This window comes from Centroberyx gerrardi, chromosome 12 (assembly GCF_048128805.1).
Source record: "Centroberyx gerrardi isolate f3 chromosome 12, fCenGer3.hap1.cur.20231027, whole genome shotgun sequence".
NCBI lineage: Eukaryota > Metazoa > Chordata > Actinopteri > Beryciformes > Berycidae > Centroberyx > Centroberyx gerrardi.
In genome coordinates, this window is record NC_136008.1 from 15,890,353 (window position 1) to 15,909,048 (window position 18,696).

At 42.9% G+C, this 18,696-nt stretch overlaps 2 protein-coding genes across 2 annotated transcripts; both read right to left on the reverse strand.

Moving 5' to 3' along the window:
• Nucleotides 1-3,295: 3,295 nt before the first annotated feature.
• colq (collagen-like tail subunit (single strand of homotrimer) of asymmetric acetylcholinesterase) lies at nt 3,296-10,206 on the reverse strand. The gene is made up of 17 exons (XM_071900458.1): nt 10,110-10,206; nt 9,364-9,473; nt 8,882-8,992; nt 7,983-8,027; nt 7,749-7,775; nt 6,723-6,794; nt 6,380-6,442; nt 6,200-6,226; nt 6,040-6,084; nt 5,791-5,826; nt 5,614-5,694; nt 5,368-5,464; nt 4,570-4,700; nt 3,979-4,098; nt 3,676-3,802; nt 3,467-3,569; nt 3,296-3,365 (listed from the first exon to the last, which is right to left on the reverse strand). Exons 1-17 carry the CDS (start codon nt 10,204-10,206, stop codon nt 3,296-3,298), a joined length of 1,362 nt encoding a protein of 453 aa, XP_071756559.1.
• Nucleotides 10,207-11,167: 961 nt separating this feature from the next.
• On the reverse strand, nt 11,168-17,859 carry hacl1 (2-hydroxyacyl-CoA lyase 1). The gene is made up of 17 exons (XM_071900461.2): nt 17,667-17,859; nt 17,274-17,378; nt 17,131-17,171; nt 16,943-17,023; nt 16,778-16,850; nt 16,626-16,703; nt 16,348-16,442; nt 16,113-16,225; nt 15,436-15,571; nt 15,136-15,241; nt 14,799-14,882; nt 14,536-14,637; nt 14,225-14,379; nt 13,277-13,435; nt 13,078-13,185; nt 12,775-12,961; nt 11,168-11,993 (listed from the first exon to the last, which is right to left on the reverse strand). Exons 1-17 carry the CDS (start codon nt 17,715-17,717, stop codon nt 11,961-11,963), a joined length of 1,707 nt encoding a protein of 568 aa, XP_071756562.1. The 5' UTR covers nt 17,718-17,859; the 3' UTR covers nt 11,168-11,960.
• Between the last annotated feature and the right edge of the window lie 837 nt (nt 17,860-18,696).

Genomic DNA, 18,696 nt, shown 5'->3' on the forward strand with positions numbered 1-18,696 from the left:
ACACCTTTGCATACCCCGTTGTGTGTGTTAAATGAGTGTTTTGCATGTGTGGCAGTGTGTCCCCTGCCCGGCCCACGGCACCCCGCATGCCAGCCATTCCTCTCTATAGGTCAGGGATTTTCACTGGGCCTGAGCCGACAGCTGGGTCCCTGCCCGCTTCCTGCCCCTGAGGCCTCCCTCGCATCGCCCCGTGTGCCACAGCGGTAACGCTACACCACCCAACCTGCACTAAAATAACCCCTTTTCACTGGAAAACTCAGCTGTCGGACTTCAGGCCACCAACGTCTTGCTATGAAATCCTGGTGAGAGGTCAAACCCCGCAGACCCCGCTCTCTGCAGGTTTAATTGTCAGTCAAGAATGGGAAAATTGAACAGGTATGTTCAGGACAAATGGCACATCAACTGGTAAGTTAATTTGTCCCCAAGACAGCTGTTTGAGGTTCCCAAACTGCACAAACAGAATGAAAACTTCATCCATCTGTGTACACCTCAGATCTCTTCATTATGGTCTCTGTAGAATCAGGTTGACTGCTGCATCTCCAGTGACATTTAGTGCGGTACAGAGACATCCTTGGCACAAATCCGATTGGCCTGGTCAGGGGAATGTACATGATAGGATAAATACGCCAAGGTAAGCTTTTACTCGGGCATCTCAGCAGGCAAATTGTCCTGATGTGATTTGGAAAAGAAATACGGCATTCTAATAGAGTTATATGGTAGCCTCCAGCCTCAAACATCTCTCCTGCAACCCTGGCTGGCTGCCACGTCTCCAACCCGTATCACTCTGCCTCATCTCCAAGCACAGAGTCAGCTACGAGGGGCTTCGTCGAGACAGAATGAAAATCTGAAAACCCATTGCTATGTCTGAGGATGTCGACACAGAGAGAGAGTTCACTGTGTGGTCTGTTTACTATTTGGACTAACGCAGCACTTTGCGGGGAGCTGCTGACAGCATCTTTATTCCGCTTGATGGATATCTGCTTTTTTGTAACAGTGAGAGCCCGACTCTGAAAGAACATCAATAGCATCTCTATCACTGTCTGTTGGCATCCTGCACCGCTCCCAATCACTGTCACTGCTTGCTCACCAAAGGACAAGAAGCTAAGCTGCTGACAAACCCCTGACCAACGTTTAAAGCTGCAAGAGAGAGTGAATAGCCTTGGATGGTTTAAATTTTCTCATTTTATTTTCAGTTCTTTTTAAAATTATCCACAACTACTGTATAAAGTATGTCAGAATAATGAAGTAGAATGAGCTTTCACTATCCCAGTCACATTGCGTACTATTTTCTATAAAGCCTCATGTTACCACATGCATGTTATGTTTCAACATTGTTGTGCAGATACAGACACAGGATACAGCACATTAGCATAGGCCACAGAGAGAACATTCAACATATTTTTCAAAAGGTATGGTATTTTAGCTTTGTGTAGACCTACTGCATGGCACAATTCATAACACACAACTATCATATAAGGTCTGACTGTACCGTGTTTCTTACATACAGACAGTACTTACAGCTACACTCTGGGGAGAGCAAGCCTGACATTTCTTAAGACACCTGCCACGCTGATGAATGCAATGATGAGTGTTACATTTACAAAAACCATGTTTGGCAAAATCGGAAGCATTTCAAACTCATGAGCATGGTATCACAAGCATGCGGACACAATATCGTAACAGTCTTTATCTTTCAATTGCTTGTTTGTACATCCACTATTACAGAAGAATCACTTTATAACACCTTACAACCTCTAACCTAAGTACGGCTGAGAAAAGGTCTCCCTTGGCACTGCGACTATTCATACAGTAGCTTATGGAAAATGTCAGCTTATATCAGCAAGGTCATTTACACCATTGGTGCCCAAGATACAGCAGACTACATCTACACTGTTAAGTTCACTGTTGTGAGTTTATCTGTTGTGGTATACTGTAAGACAGAAAGACTGGATAACGAGGTATTAGAGTAAATACAGTAATGACCAGAAAACAGAATGTGGACTGGAATTTAATTCCTCCCCTATAGCAGCTATAGACTGTTCCAGCCTTTCCTGTGCAGTGAGAAAATTAAGAACGTAACAGTTTCAAGCCTTCACATACAGTATATTTCGTTTCTCATTGAAGCACAGGGAAAGGACCTCCTTCCTACCTATAGGACTGACGCACACCATCGATATATATATTAAAGCTCTCGTTTGAGTTAGTTGAGTTGAGTTGAGTTACCTGTGTGCCTCAGTGTACAGTCACTGCCATTTCATTTACAAAGAGTGTCATGGAGGATGTCTGTGAAATGTGATGGTTAGAGCTACATTACCTGTTGGTTCCTGAGTAGTTCTTGGATATGTCAGTATGAAACCAAGTTGACCTTGTCCAGACTCTGAATGCCCCTGTCAAGCACAGTACCACCACAAGCTAATGGAGCCAGGTCAGCCTCTCTGAAGGTTCCCAGGAGCCAGGAGACTTGGGGTGGGGCTTCCTGGTAAAACAACCTCACTGAAATATCACCAGTCTATACTTCAGGCTTAATCAGTGAAAAGGGACTGATGAGGCACTATATCCACCTCTATCTCCATCCCTCTCTGTATCTTACTATACGCCCGGTTGACAACTTCACATTTACAGCTGAAGATGTCAAGGTGATATTGAGAGTACACAGCACAAACCTTGTTGTGGCAATAATAGGTATAGTGATAGGTTACATGCTTGAGTAGTGACAGCTGTTGTCATGGTCTTAGTAATCCCAGCCTCATGCAAATGCTGCGCATTGTCGCTCACATTGCAGTAGAAAACCCGGGGGCCTGCTTCCGGATGTCCTACTGCCTCTCTTTTCAACAGTACTGGATCAAAATTAATATGCCTCTAGCCCAGCCACTACATGTCTGCAAGGTCTCCCATTGGCACTTAATTAGGTCCCTGGGTGGCTGTCATACAACCATCACTTCCAGAGGCTGATTCTGGTCCAATCAGGTATGGTGAGGAGGCCAGTCTTCAGTCCTGCTTGTTAAGACAGAGTGCAAGTGTCCTGTGCATTTCCTATGTATTGGGCGAAGGTTTAGTCTCCACTGCCTGACTCTTTAACCCCTGGGAGCTACGTGGCATCTCAGCAGCGATACAGAGGAGTTATATATGTGTTTTGTTTTTCCTTTCGTCATCGATTTATTTGCTGCCTCTTCCCTCAGAGTCTCTTGCTTGTAGCATTATTGTTCTGTTTTTTTTTTTGCATGAAAATATTCCCGTTCAGTGTCAAGCGAACAACAAGACACAGAGGATCCCGCTGCGTCGTCCAGGTTCCTCCTCAGGTGAAGTACTTGCAGTTTGTGGAGTCAATGACGCAGTATGGCGTGCACCTGAGGCGCCCGTATGACCTGCACATGATAGGAAATACAACCCGTGGGTCAAGTAAACATGTCAACACTGTTTTGTTTTCATACAGCAGACAGTTCTGACGAAACAATTTTGAGCTTACCCTGGAAGATATGAATTGCATGTCTGGTAGCCAAAGTCTTTTCCATCACACTCCTCGGCCCCCTCGTAGCGATATCCATCTCCACAGTAGGCGTGTTTACACTCTGTGGTGAGGGGAGAGGGCAGGGGGAGAGGGGTCATGTTATACATGCACAGCAAAGTATACCTACAGAGCTATTATGGGCCATCTGACATGGGCACATGACTTACTGACGCAGCCGTCAGTGACTACTCTGTTTCCGTCATCACACTCCTCTCCGTTGGGAATCTGCACTATCCCGTCACCACAGTAACCTTCCTCATCGGGGGCGTTTTCCGTGGACTGGAACGGCGTCAACTGGAATGAAAAAGTCTTTTACGGAGTTTAAAAACTTGAAAAGGAAATGTTAAAAAAAAAAAAGGAGAGGTTGCGTGAAAAGTCACCGCTGCTGTGTGTGAAATAAAGCACAGATGATTTGTGAAGTGACTATTCAGACAAGCTTCTAGACTTCATTTTGCTCCATGCGGCGGTACCTGAATCGGCAGCCAGCCATCAATGTCTTTGAAATAGAGCGATCTCTGGTCTTTGCGGAATGCCAGAGCGTTATCTGTGTGAAGACGCTCCAGTTCCTCCTCGCTGCTGACCACAAATATCTTGAGTGAAAGGCAAAATGATGGTGGTTTGTTAAAAGGAAATTTGCCCTGTCATGTTTTCAATATTTCATGAGCCTAGAATTATATCTGGGTGTAATACAGATCTGAGATATTGAGCATCAAAAATACATACTAGCTGTCAAAAATTTAAAACAAAAGTTTTTTTTTAAAATAACACCACACAAGCATAAAGCTTAAATAACATTTAGTGACATAGTACCATTAAATAACATTCAAAAATCATGAATATGTGAATAACTATAATAATTTTAATTTTAAAAAGTCAGATAAAACCGTATAATTCCAAACTTGCGATTTGATAAAAAGTTTGTTATGCTTTTAAATGATGTGTCAAATGATTGTGTACTGAATGTACAGGCCACATAACTAAATTACACATGCACTGGGTAGAATTATGATGATACATGAGCCTTATTGATTTAGATTGTAACAAGAGTGTTATTTTCTCACCGCTGGCACTTTGGGATAGTTGCTTCTGGTGTTATGCTCATCAAACGGAGAACTACTAAGAGAGTTGCAGCTACACCTCCCAGGAGGCCCAGGCAGGCCGCGCTCTCCCTTTGCTGCAACCATATAAAGTCCTGAACAAGCACAGACACAAAACAGATTATTGTATACAAAGGCTGCAAAAAGGCGACCAGAGGCTACACCTGCAGTCCTAAACAGCAGAATATTGTAGGTTTACTGAGGCAAAGTTCAGGGTCCAGTCCAGAGTCACAGAGACCGATATAAATACCTCCAAATCTCATGAAATGTTCTATCCTGGACTCATCTATCAAGAGGCAAACACAATCAACTTCATTTACGCAGAAACCTGATCAAGATATCAACTGTCACCTTAATTACGTGGTGACACAATGTTTGTAAATCTGTAAAGAGGCTCGCCATCTGTGAATCACTTTTAGCTGCATGATGTCATGGTGCGAGCATCCCGTTTCACCTCGGGAGATTGGGTTTCTCTGGTGCTAAATAAGACTACTGGTGTTACCTCTTACACCGCTCTAATGTGCGCTTCCTTTTGCTGACATGGAAGGTTGTTACTCCTCACACCGGCAGCACGGCTTTTCACACGCTCCCGGACACCGGAAAATGTGCCGAGCCACGAACAAACCAATCCCTCCGCGATGGACTCGACGCAAACTCATGTCCTGACCACGCATCCTCAGATGATCCTCTCAGAATACTGCACGTCAACCAGTACTCTCAAGTGTTTTTGAACTCTGTTGGAAGAGCTAAGAAGGTTTTCACCTGTGGTGGGTACACCAGGGGGACCAGGGTGGCCGGCGGGTCCTTGTGGGCCTGCTGGTCCTAATGGGCCAACACGCCCTGTGTCTCCTTTCACTCCCTGGATCACACAACCAAAAAATACACAGGATAGATACATTTAAAACGTCTTTATTCAATATTTCAGAGATCAAAACATTTAATAGTGCTGCTGTAAAGCAGTACTGTGGTACTGCAGAATATCACATCCACGTAAACCGTCACCCTCACCTGTTTCCCTCTCTTCCCTGGTCGGCCAGTGGGCCCTCTGTTTCCTGAGATTCCAGGTTCACCTTTTGGACCCATTTCACCCTGCACAACAAACCAGTTCAATTAAGCATTCAATTAATTGGTCAAAGTCTTAACTACAAGCTCAAAAGTTCCTGCTTGCTTGAATGTGTTGCTCACTTTCTGTCCAAGCATTCCTGGGAAACCCATTGTGCCCTGGGGATAAAGAACAGTAAAAAATATCAACTGAGATTTCATGTATGCACTGTACAGCAGCTAATTTAACATGTGTTACTACGCTAAAGCAATTCTGGAAACATGATGAAAAGTATTGATGTTGATGCAGAATTCATGATATTTATTCATTCATGATATGTAGTATTGATCTAATCGGTTGTGTTGGACTAGTATATGATAAACTCTGCCCACCTTGTCGCCTTTCATTCCACTCTCACCACGATCACCTCGGGAACCCTGATGGGGCAGATTACAGTGTATTACACAACATATAAAATCCAATGTTAATCAATAAATCTTAATTTAGTGTCTCTTGTCATACTGTACAATGATCATTAAGCCAGTCACATACCTTTTCCCCTTTATACCCAGGTAAACCCTGCAAATGAAGATCAGAAATTAAAAAGATGAATCAAAGTAGTGTGAAGTTGGAGCTGAATGTTTTTCAGGACCTATGTAAAAGCGAAAGAAAGACAAAGACACACTTGTTGTTCATACTTCATTTCTCCCATCTTGAAATGTCTCCACCTACCTTAGGCCCAATTGGTCCTCTTGCTCCGGGCAAACCCATCAGCCCCACGTCTCCCTTCTCACCCTGGCACACAGCAACACATCAGGAATAAGACAAAACTGGTTTAATTTTTAGAACTCTACTTATTTGTCCCAAAATATCCCCCAGTCCCAAAAAAACAAAAGAAGGGAGCTTGGATGTTAGAGGACAGAGTGGGTGACAGCTGGTATCTCGCTGGACTTATCAAGTGGGAATTAGGCAAATCATAGCGACACTCATCTACACTACCTTGTATCTATACTATACTGCTATCTTATCATGTCATATATCATATCGTCTACATTATGAGATAGGACTTACTCACTTTGGGCCCATTTGGTCCCGGCCATCCAACTGGTCCCTGCTTCCCAGGGAGACCAGGAAGACCTGGCCGACCCTGATAGGAGACATCAATTTAAACGTCACAAACCTGATGATCTGGGACACAGAAATACCTGACAGAACACTGATGAAACCTTTGCTGCTGCCACAACTGAAGTAGCAGTTAACTGTTTCTGAAATCAGGACACTAAAATAAGTGTTTGTGCGGGAAGAGATGTGCAAAATGCAACCCAACCAGAGGGCCTCTTATGTTCATTTACTGCACAAATAGAAAAAAAACCTCAGTGCAAGATTTGCTGGATAAGCTGACAGCCTGCTTGCTACAGTATTTATCAGACACTAGTACAGCTGCACATGTAGAGGCAGAATGACTTTAACGAGCCCTGTCACTTTGCTCTCTTTAATTAAATGATGGGCTGTATATAGAACAGGAGCCGGTGCTTGTGGGAAATAAAATGATTTATGACCCGGCTGAAGCACTAACTTAAATTGCACTGCAGTGCTGCAAAGCTGCTCAGTCAGGCCACCCGCCAGGGAAGCTCTCCCAATGGGCCTCTTTTACTGCTTAACCACAACGACTGATCATTTAGGAGGTCACTTCTCTTCCCACTGTCCTCATCAAACACTGTCTCCTGACTTTCCAATAAAGCTGTGTGGGCCTGTCCTCCCATTCTAATGAGAGAAGGAGGGCCATCTGACCGGGAGCCAGGCTGCTGGATGTCTTTCAGGGGTCGATGGGGGCGGCCATTAGGTCCCCTTCTGTTAGAGGAGGCCTGAGGTAACTCCCTGTATCAAAACAGCCCATCTCAGCAGCTCTGTGTCGCTTGCATCCTCTCAGCGTCTGCAGTGCCTCCTGTCAAGGTTGCACTTGCTCACAATTTCATAATGTGCATAACCAGGCGCTGGCAGCGCTCTGAGTTACAGCTACCAGGCAGGCTGAGGCACTGTATCTCATTTTTGAGTAAATCCACTTAGCGGAGGATATGGAGTGATTAATGGAGACTCTCACCTTTTGCCCAGGTCTTCCGATTTCTCCCTGACAACAGGATGTGGAGGAGGGGACAGAGACAAGAGACATGTAAATTGCATTTCCAGCAAGCCTCTTATATGACAGTTTTGAGTATCAGGTAAATTAGAACTCATTTTACAGGATTAAGTGTAGTTTTTGAAAAGTATAATAATCCACAAAGTAGATGAGATTAGAGATCATGGGGGAGGTAAATAAATAGCAATAAGTGCTTACCTTTTCTCCTTTGGGTCCTCCTATACCAGGTAAACCAGGTGGACCCTAATGAATGTAAAAACAAAAATATATAAATCACAGAGATATCTTATCCATCTAAATTAGTTTTATTGTCCACAACATCCCACTAGAAATTAATTTTGGTTCCCCGAAGCCCACATCTGCAGTTTCAATTAGCTAAGGGCTGAGTGGGCACTATTGATTTAAAAAGTGCCTTGTGGGCCTCTTGATATACTGAATCATCGCTGCAGCCCAGCTGGTGCTGGAACAGCCTGAGACGGGCAAACAAAGCAAAAGCATCAACAATCATTTGATTTTGACAAATAAAAATACTTCTCATTTACAAAATGTTGGGAACAGTGGGGACAGTTGGGTTCACAGTCACCTTTTGAACCAAAATGTCCTTAATTCCTCCAACACCAAAGTACACAAACACATGTATACACGCTTGTGCTGGCAATCACTGGAATTTACGCGACCCGGTATGCCTTTCCAGGCAGACAAACTCTTTGGACAGTTTCTAAGAATGATGTGTGGCACACTGGCAGGCAGTGGAAAAAGGCTATTTGTGTCTCAGCTAAATGTAGAGCGTTAATGGGCTGCTGTGTTGCAGGGGCCAGAGAAATCCCCATCTCCTGCTCTGCAGGAGCTCATGCATCTCAAGCTGGAAAGAAGAGGGGGGAAATACGCTGCTGAAGTACTAACTCTTAACAACTCAAAACTATGCAGATCCAAAACATGAAACAAAATCAGTCTGTGATTGAAAATCAAATCTATTTACAACACATTGGAAATGAATTGATATACATTGTTATGACAACAATACTTAAGTGTCAGATCAACAGCACATTATTCATGATTGGATCAAGCATGATGTTTGGGATGGGTCCGGTTCCTACCTGAGGTCCAGGGGGACCAGCAGGCCCAGGAGCACCTGGGGCACAGGTATGACCTTTGTCCTCATTGTTTGTGTCTGGTTTACCTCCATGAATAGATGAGATGCCTTCATTCTGGAAACAAAGTGAATCTTTTACAGCTTTGACAAATGTTCATTAGATATAAGAAAGACAACAGAATGGCACTTTTCTGAAGAGAGGACAGTGGCACAGTTAAGTTGACTGTTGATATACTATAGGTGGCACCTTTATGTCAAAGAAGTTCCCTTTTGAGTTCTCATCCCGTCACTGTCACAAAACACTTCACAACCCATGGCATAAGACCTGTGAAGTGATTTCCTCCCACAAACGTATTCTATCATCTGAGCGTATCAACACTCTCATTTCAGGGGGCCAGGGAGCGAGTGTGTGGGGCAGGTTGGATATCACCCAAGGACATATCAACAATCTATCCCACAAGGGAAAGTCACATGACTTCGACTCACATGAGTGTGGCGGCGCCAAAGTGAAGGGGGTGGAGGAAACAGGGGGGGTGGAGGCGGACTCAGTAAACAGCATGGGGTGAATCTCCTCTGCTGCTCCTGGGATCTGAGAGCTGCAGGGTGTACACACGGTGAGTCGCATGGTAATGATGCCGGGTGTCAAAACTAGGTGACAGTCACTACAAAAGAGATCATGTTAATCTGTTGTCTTGACTTTTGCAACAATACAACTGAATCTCTTAACCTCTTCATCAAAATTATCTTTGACATGCATGGGCTCCAACATACTGTCTAAAACGACTGATTTGCACAAAATGGTCAAAATAATGTGACACATTGCAAACAAGTACAGGCTTTACCAGACATTGATGCATACAGTAAACAGTAAAATCACAGAGGTTAGAAGAAACAGGAACAGAAAGCGACAGGGAAACAGGTGCAAACTATCAAATCATGACACCAGTCCAGGAGAGTTCCTAGTGCTGGATACAGATATGAAGAGCCCTGTGCCTCTCGCTGAAGGACTGCAGACGGCCTCGCTATTTATAGAGGCATTCCCAGTCTAACTCATAAGCAACAAGAAAATAAACACAAGTGTATTTTTAAAAGGGCAAGGAGTTCATCATCCATCCAGAAACTAGCCATTTATCCATCTATGTCCATGCTTTTGCAACCACCACACACACCTTTGCATGCATGTATGTGTATGTAAACACACACACATAGACTCAAGTGCAATATAGCCTTACCTGCTGGGAATGAAAGAATGCTGTCCAGGATGGAGGACTGAGCCAAGACATAACAAAACAGCAGTGGAAGATACAGTCCGAGCGTTAGGAGAGTCATGCTGCTCCAGATAGTTGCCTGACTTGGTGTTTGTGAGCCACAGCAGTGGACTCCCCTCTCACGCTGCCTCTCTCTTGCCTCTCTGGCTCTCTGTCCTCGCGCTCAGCTCCCCTCCCTCTCACTCCTCTCCCTTACGCCTCTAGGAGCGGGCATGCCAACCAATGCCCATTAAATCTTTCCTCTGCATCAGTGTGCGCTAAAATTACAGGAGACAGCCCGCCAGCTGCTTTGGGTGCCAATATTAGATCCTTACTACTGCAGGGGGTGCCTTTGTTTCCACTCCTCTAAGCACCGACTAACCCACAGCAGGCTCTTCTACACCAGCTTCAAACGGGAAGGTGGATGAAAGTGACCGGCCATTTGTAGGCCTACATCCTGAGATAACTTTAACAACATTTAGAAATGTCACAGTATTCTGCATAGCTAATTACTGCTTTAGCTGAATAGGCTACACCTCACATGAAGCTTAAATAGACTATGGGCTATATTTTCCCGTGCATTATGCAAACCGTGTGCATCGTGATTAGTCCGCGCCAAATTAGCTTAATTGGCCAGTCTGTCGCGCAAAATTAATTGTTTGCATTTATGAAGAGGCTCCTCATCTTGGCATTAAAGTAGGGGAGTAAAAGAGCTTTTCCCTGGAAGCATGGGCCTTTACCATTTTCAAGAGCAGACCGAGTGCAACATTATGAAATGTATCACACATATTTTCACATATTGCATAGGCTACACATGCATACATGCAAATAAAAAGAGCGTGCATTGGAAGTTTTTGTCCTAGTGATGTCTTTTGTCGGCCAATTGTATTGTATTCGTTTAATGACTAAATCATTTTTTGCAAGTAGACGTTTTTTTCCTCAATCAACATGAGCTTCCACCTTACATTTTTGAAAAAAAAAAAAAAAACCTTTATAAAGATTCTGCACATGTAACTCAAGTTTAATTTTTTTGTAAATGTTTATTAGATTAAAATATATTTATTAAGCTTTTACATCTGCGAAACAATCACATGTGAAACGTTGGACACAAAAAACTATTTCATTTAACTTGAACAGTGAAAAACTTTTTTTTGCAGTGGAAAACACTGCAAATCGATCTTTTAAGATGGTGGATTTGTATTTGGAAATGGAATCTTAAAATACCTGCAGGCGGTTCCATTCACTCCCATGTGGCACTACATAATTGCTTTATTTTAAGGGATCCATACATCTCATTTAACAAATTGAGAATATGGATATTTAGAAGATATGGTTTAAAAATGAAATATTGATCAGCCCATCAATGCATTGTATTTTAGCTTTCATTGACAGCAATTTGTATTAGGCTATTAGTGAGCAAAAAAACTGTAATTCTGAACAGATTTGGCACTCTCAGAATTAGAACATTTCAACTGCAAGTTGACCATGAAATCCCATTTCTCAATTTCCCAGCATTTTAATAGTCTGCACTCAATGCTTTTAGGATGATGAGCCATATAAGTTAATTGCCCTACCCATTATGTGGAACAGAAAAACGTTAATGCAAAGTAAGGCAATAATGGTCAATGTATTATATGTAAAAACTTTTAATTGTGGTATTAACTATTTAGGAAATTGAATACTACTGTGTAGTAAGAATTAATTAAAGCATTTCATGGAAACAATCACAAAAACAAAAGCAGCCTTATATTCTCCAGTGTCGAGTTTCACGAGGAGAATCGTCACTGCTCTGCTCTGAATGTGCTGGAAGGAGGAGGGAGATCTCTCTCTGAACCCTTATAGGTTGGAGCGGGTGAGCCAAGGGAACTCCTGGAAATACAAACAGAAAAGCATAAATATCAAGCCTCATTCTGAGGAAAAGTGCCACACAATGTTACATCTGTGAGTCCAATTCTGCGTGCTTTTCAGTTTGTTTTATTATAAGAGAAGATGATAACCCTCTTGTATGGGCAGGGACCTAGATATATGTTAAAATCTGTTCAGCCTCCACTTTCAAAAACTGAATTTGTGCAGGCAAAAGGAGTTGTTTGTCTTCAGCCATCATGCAAAAGTCATTCACATTCAGCCTGACAGATATAAACAACATTCAGGGAACAAACAATTGTTCAGTCAGTCAGGCCTTTCTGCTGGCCGATCAGATCAGCTCCAGTGTTCGCACCATGGCGCTCTTCACCATGGATACAATCCTCAATACAATCCTCAAACATGTCTGCGAAGGGGTTGCGTGGATACATTCAACATAAACATAGAGGGCCGTGCTTTCTAATTATGGGGACCCTGAAATAGAAAGGTCAGGTTGGTGTGAGGTGGAGGGATTGTCTGTGGAATACAACAGTTCTGCGCTGCACCTGGAGCCAGTGGATTACCGTTCAGTAAGGCCTGTCACTCATGCGGCCCTGTGGCCCTGTGAGGAGGAGAGCAGCGCTATGCAGGGTAAACACCGCGCTGTTTGTTGTCCCACACTAATCACGAACCAAAGCACTATTTCCTTTAATCACGCCTGGCTTTACTGTTGCCTCCGTCAATGTCATTCAAGCTCATCGCCCGTCTCCTTTCTGTTTTAAATTCTCGGAAGCCGACGGTTACCTACCTGTTGTTTTCTGTCGGAGGCCGGGTCGATGAGCACGTTGAGCAGACTGGGCCGCTCCCAGTCACTCAGGCTGAGCTGTAATGCGCTGCGCAGCTCCTCCGCCGTCCTCACTAGGAACCCTCGTCCGCCAAAAGCAGTCATGACCTCATCGTAGCGCGCCTCAGGTAGGAGCGTCACGGGTGGGGCTCTGAGGAGCAACGTGGCAACACAAGACACCTTTTTATCACAGCACAGCAGGTTAAGTCAAGGAAACCCATGACAGTCATTGTGCTATGATCCTCGGCCTCATACTGTGTGACTCACATCGTGGTCAGATCTCCCATCTTTGCCATTTCTTTCCATGTCTCGGGATCCACGCCACTGTATATCCCGTTGTTATTAACCACAATGATGACCACAGGTAGATTATACCTGTAACAAAACAGGAAGAAGGTGAATTACTGTTGTGCTGTGGGGACTGAGCTGTGCGTATAAACAATAGAAAGAGAGGAAACAAACCAACCTGCACATGGTCTCTACCTCCATGCCAGAGAAGCCGAAGGCACTGTCCCCTTCCACACACACGATCCGCTGGCCTTTATTCTGGCTCTTCTCCAGTGCTGCTGCTGCTATGGCAAAGCCAAGCCCAACTCCCATTGTCCCAAATGTGCCTGCATCCAACCTGCACATACAGAAACCAACCAAGAACCACAAGATATTAACAGACTTAAAGTAGATCAGTAATGCTTGACCCAATCTGCTACAGCCAAATTCAGGACATTTGGGCATAGGCATTAAGGGAAATGCAACAAGCCATGTTCATTGTTCATTCAAAAGATCCACCAGGACTTCCTCCAGAGGAGATTGTATAATACCCTTGTGTCATACAGCATTTGGCCAATCTGCCTTTTCTTTTAAAGCTGCTTGCCATTGGAACAACCTTTCGGCCAATATTAAGAGTTGCCCTTCCATCCAAGTGAAAACATGGCTTAAAAAGCTAGGCAAACATGCAATCATTAATTTCATGACAAGTAGCTTAGTTGTAATCTTAATGCCTAACTGTAATTTGAATGCACCATATCGCTATATGCATAAGCCTTTTAACCGGACACACTATTGAATACCTCCATGTCCGTTGTTTCCTATTTTTGTTATGACATGTGATGCATTTGTATTGTTATTGTTAATGCTAATGTGCATTGAAAATTGTCAACTTGTATTTATAGTGTTAATTTGTATTGTCATGTGTGGCATATGTATGTAATTAATTGTAACCTGCCAAGATGACTGCAGATGAAAATGAGCTAAATCTGGTACAATACATCAAATCGCAACATTTATGTTAAATATTGTCCGTTACAAATAAATAAATAAATAAATAAATAAATAAATAAATAAATAAATAAAATTGCGGGTGGAAGATATTTGGTGAATTTGGCCTTCAACCTCTGCTTTAATGAGCGAGCCTTGCCTGTGTCGAGGAAGGTAGTTGTGTAACATTGTGCGTCCAATGTCCATAGTGTTGGCCCCCTCACTGACGATAACACAGTCGTGGGGCAGCAGCTGGGAGATGTGGTGGAAAACTGTGTAGTAGTTCATGGGCACCGCCGACTGAAGAGCCAGTACCTGGGAGAGAAAAACCAATACAAGTTCCATCAAAATGTATCAAATACATTGTTATTACATTATCAGCATATTACATATTGATAAAGAATTGGTGTAACCACTGTAACTACATATAGTAACACATTGTAGGCTTGCCATAGGTGTCTCAAAACCCACCTTTGATATTTTTGCATTGGCAGCAATCTTCTCCTTCAGTGTGCTCCACCACTCTGTATTGGAGGGATATTTCCAGCCGTCTTTACGGACATATTCCAGCAGCTGAGGGAAACAGTGAAGAATTGATAAACACAACTGTTCAATTGCAATTACATCTTCAATACACATCAAGGATCTTATTATGACAGAAGCAGACAGACAACAAGGAGAGAGGAATCAAATATGTGTGGGTTGGTTTACAGACTGTGCTGCAGTGAGCGTACCTGAGAGACAATAGCATTGATGTCACCAAGGAGAGCAACAGCAGGTCTCACATTGTTCCCCATCTCCTCAGCACAAAGGTCAACCTACACACAGAGTACAAGTGTGTTATGTTGCTCCAGAATACCGGAGGCAACTGTGAAACATTCCAAATATAGAAATATAGAAATGACCAAACCTAGAAATACAGGACTGCATTTCCCTGTTGATATCAAGGAATTACCACACAATACTGGAAATTGACATCAAACACACCATCCTCCAAGGCACACAATGTTGATTTTACATGAATCAAAGACACTTGGAATTCAGAAAACCTTGGCTTGACCATTTACATACCTGGATGACTTTGACATGTGGGTCAAATCTAGGTGGGAGGCCGAAGTGCAGGATCCAGTTCAACCTGGCTCCAAGCAGAACCACAACATCAGCCTGGAGCAGAGCTCTTGGTGAGAGGAACACAGGCGGAGGAGGAGGAGGAGGAGGAGGAGGAGGGGCGATGTTGGGTCGAGATAGGAAGTAAAAACAAATAACAACAAATTGAATATAATATTATACATAATGCTGAAAAACGAAACTTTACTGTAAGCACTGAACACATAAATCAAGTGAGTGTGTAGTCGTGGAGGGGAGGCTGACCTGGAGCGAGCAGCAGCCACACAGTTGGGGTGGTCATCAGGCAGCACCCCTTTCCCCATGGGGGTGGGCAGGAAGGGCAGGCCGCTCCTCTCCACCAGCTCCCTCAGAGCAGCTTCTGCTCGGCCGTAGGCGGCTCCTGTTGGGTGAGACGTCACTAATAAAACACATGACTGATCAACTGAACCCCTCTGGAGAGCTTTGATGACTTGAACAGGTTTCTAAATTCTTGACAAAAGATCTTGTGTATGTGAAAATTACTTAGATTGAAAGTGATGAGATTTGTTCCACCAGACAACTAAATTTAAATTCTGTTTTCTGAATTTGTATGGAATTACTGAATGTATTCAAGTTGAAACTGATCAAACTCATGATGCATTTACCAAGTTTTTATACTATTAAAACAATATTGCGTTGAAAAGTCGTTTTGTCGTTTTGTTTTCTTTAAGATATTAAATTGATACTGGTACTGATTTGTTCTGATTTGACTTGGTGTTCTACATTTAGACTTGGGACTTGACTTGAGACTTGTGCCTCAAGACTTGAGACTGACATGGGACTTGGTCACACCTCTGCCTGATATGGCCGGTGTGTTGTACTGACGGAGGGAGGTAAAGGTATCTAGCCCATTTCAAGTGATGATTCCAAGAGAGAAAGGACAGTCTTTGTTTTGACGTTACCTTTGCCAATGATGACTAAGGGCCTTTTAGCTCCTTTCAAGACAGAAAGAGCTTCTGTGATCGCTGTGTGATCAGCCAAACTCACTGGAGGGGGTGGACAGCAGGACACGACTCTGGCAGGAGGAAGGCACTGCTTTTAATATTTTTATATACACCTGTGATCATAAAACTGACACTACACAGAAAAAAAGTTACAAAATATGAAATAATTCTAGGCGTGAAAATGACAACAAACCTGACGTTGCTCCTGTTGACTTTAGCGTTGACCATATCACCTGAGATGTCCACATAGCAGGCGCCTGGACGCCCGTACATGCTTGTGCGAACTGCCTACGAGCAACCAAGCACCATAACACTTATACATTTGTGTAACTATCATCTTATTATACAAAATGTCTTGCACTTTGGGTCTGTCAAATGACTAAAGGAGTCCATTACCAGGCTGCAATATAGCAAGTGAGACTGATGAAGTAGACCAGACATGCAGTGTAACAACAGGCTGTTTTATGTTACCTTTTCTATCACTGAGGGGATGGCCTCCAGACTGCTGGGTCTAGCAGAGAACTTGCTATACAGCCGACATGCTTCAACCTAGCAACAAATGACAACAATTTCAATTCATGCTCCATAGTGTGAAAATCCATATAGTGGCTGGCGCACATTACCTGAGGAAACTCTTGAAAGGCTCCTGTTGTTTCTTGGTTTTGATCTGAAGATCCCCCGATGACAACCACTGGCCTGTACAATGATAAAACAGTATAAACTTGATGATCCAAGTCCACAACTAGCATGTTAGAATTGCAATAAGCGATAAAAACAAAATCAGTTACCAGCAGTTCATGTTAGCATTGGCCATTCCACCAAGTGCATGGATGAGTCCGGGACCAGACACAACCAGGCAGGCACCTGGCCTGGACACAGATAACCACAGGAGACAGCGACATGTAAGTGATACAAACTGACACTTAACTGCTCAGTGAACGAGATGATTCAGTTAGTAACTGATAGGTGAACAAACCGTCCAGTAAGGTATCCAATAGCAGATGCTGCATAGCAGGCCTGTTGGGTGGCAGAATTAATTTCATAGAATTAAAACTCCCATTATTTTTTTAATCAGTGCAAATAAATAGTAGTATTTAATATCTGAAACAAGTATTTTACCGCTTGTTCGTTGCGCATTCCCACATACTTGATCCCAGCTGCCTGAGCAGCCATGGCGACTTCAATGACAGGAACACCAACAATCCCAAACATATACTCCACATCCTGCAGAGAGATCACTGCTGGGATAACTGCTCTTTAATACAACAACACTGAACATTTACTTTACTAACCCTTTTGTGGAAGTCAGAAGGTAAATAACGAGCCTTTCCCCTAACATATCAAGTTTATCAAACTTGACAGCGGAGCACATGACCTTTGACACACTTTTTGCACCCTGCGCGTCGTTAATGTTAAATTTCGATACTGCAACAGCATGAAAGCTGACTGAAATTATTTTTTTCGGTTAAAACGCTTTATGAAAATATTCTCAATGTTTTCAAACGATCTTACCTGAGCTTTAAGAGCCTCGGCAATCAACTGAGCTCCTGTCACCTCCTCCATGGCTGTGCAACAAGGATACTGTAACTGTTAGAGCCAACACGAAATGTTAGCCTACTGTATTCCTGTAGAGCTGCAACTGTCATAAACTACTGTAGCTACCGACTAACTAACGTGTTGACTGTGTTGTCTCCTAGAATGCATAACCTGACCCGTTACTATCACTTCCGGGTTGCAAGCCAATCACGTGTAGCGCTGTGTTCGCGTTACCCATTCATACAACACCGGGATTGAGAGACATCAATTTTATGTGGAAAAAGGGACCAGAGAAGAATCGGACACAGTGACAATCTCAAAAGTATGAATAATACGAATCCTTCTCACTTTTGACTCAATCTTAGTTATCTAAACTTGTCAGTTAATATTTTTGCAATGACACAAAAATGTACCAAATTCTATTTAATCTCACATCCTAAATTGTGTTGATTTCCAAGAAGAATGTGTTGAATCCCATTTGTTTCTCCTCTAGTAATGCTGCCCTTTTATATACTGCCACCACACTGTCATAACTTCATCTGTATTACTGACATCAATACTAGCCACGTTAAATTAAAACCCTAAAAGCTATTACTAAACGGGGGCAATTCTTTATTAATTAAATAATTACAAATTATATAATTACTACATATGTATAGCACTTTTCCTAACAAAGTGCTGTAAAATAAAAACACCAAAGCTATCACATTAACAAATATCAACTGCTGCCTCCACTTATCCACCCCAGCAGACCAAATATTGCTGGACTATGTAACTGATATTATCATTACAAGACAAAATTACATAATATTTACATTATGTTTGAGGTTTGATTCTTAAGTGCACCATCAAATTAAAGCCAAAAGGACACCTTATACTGCTGGCTGTTTAGATATCACTCAGTAAATTATACTATATTGGACTTCAATCATATTAGTGCCTGGGAATTAGCTTTCAGTATAATATAGGCAGTTAATTATGTATTTAGACATATCAATCTGCCTAA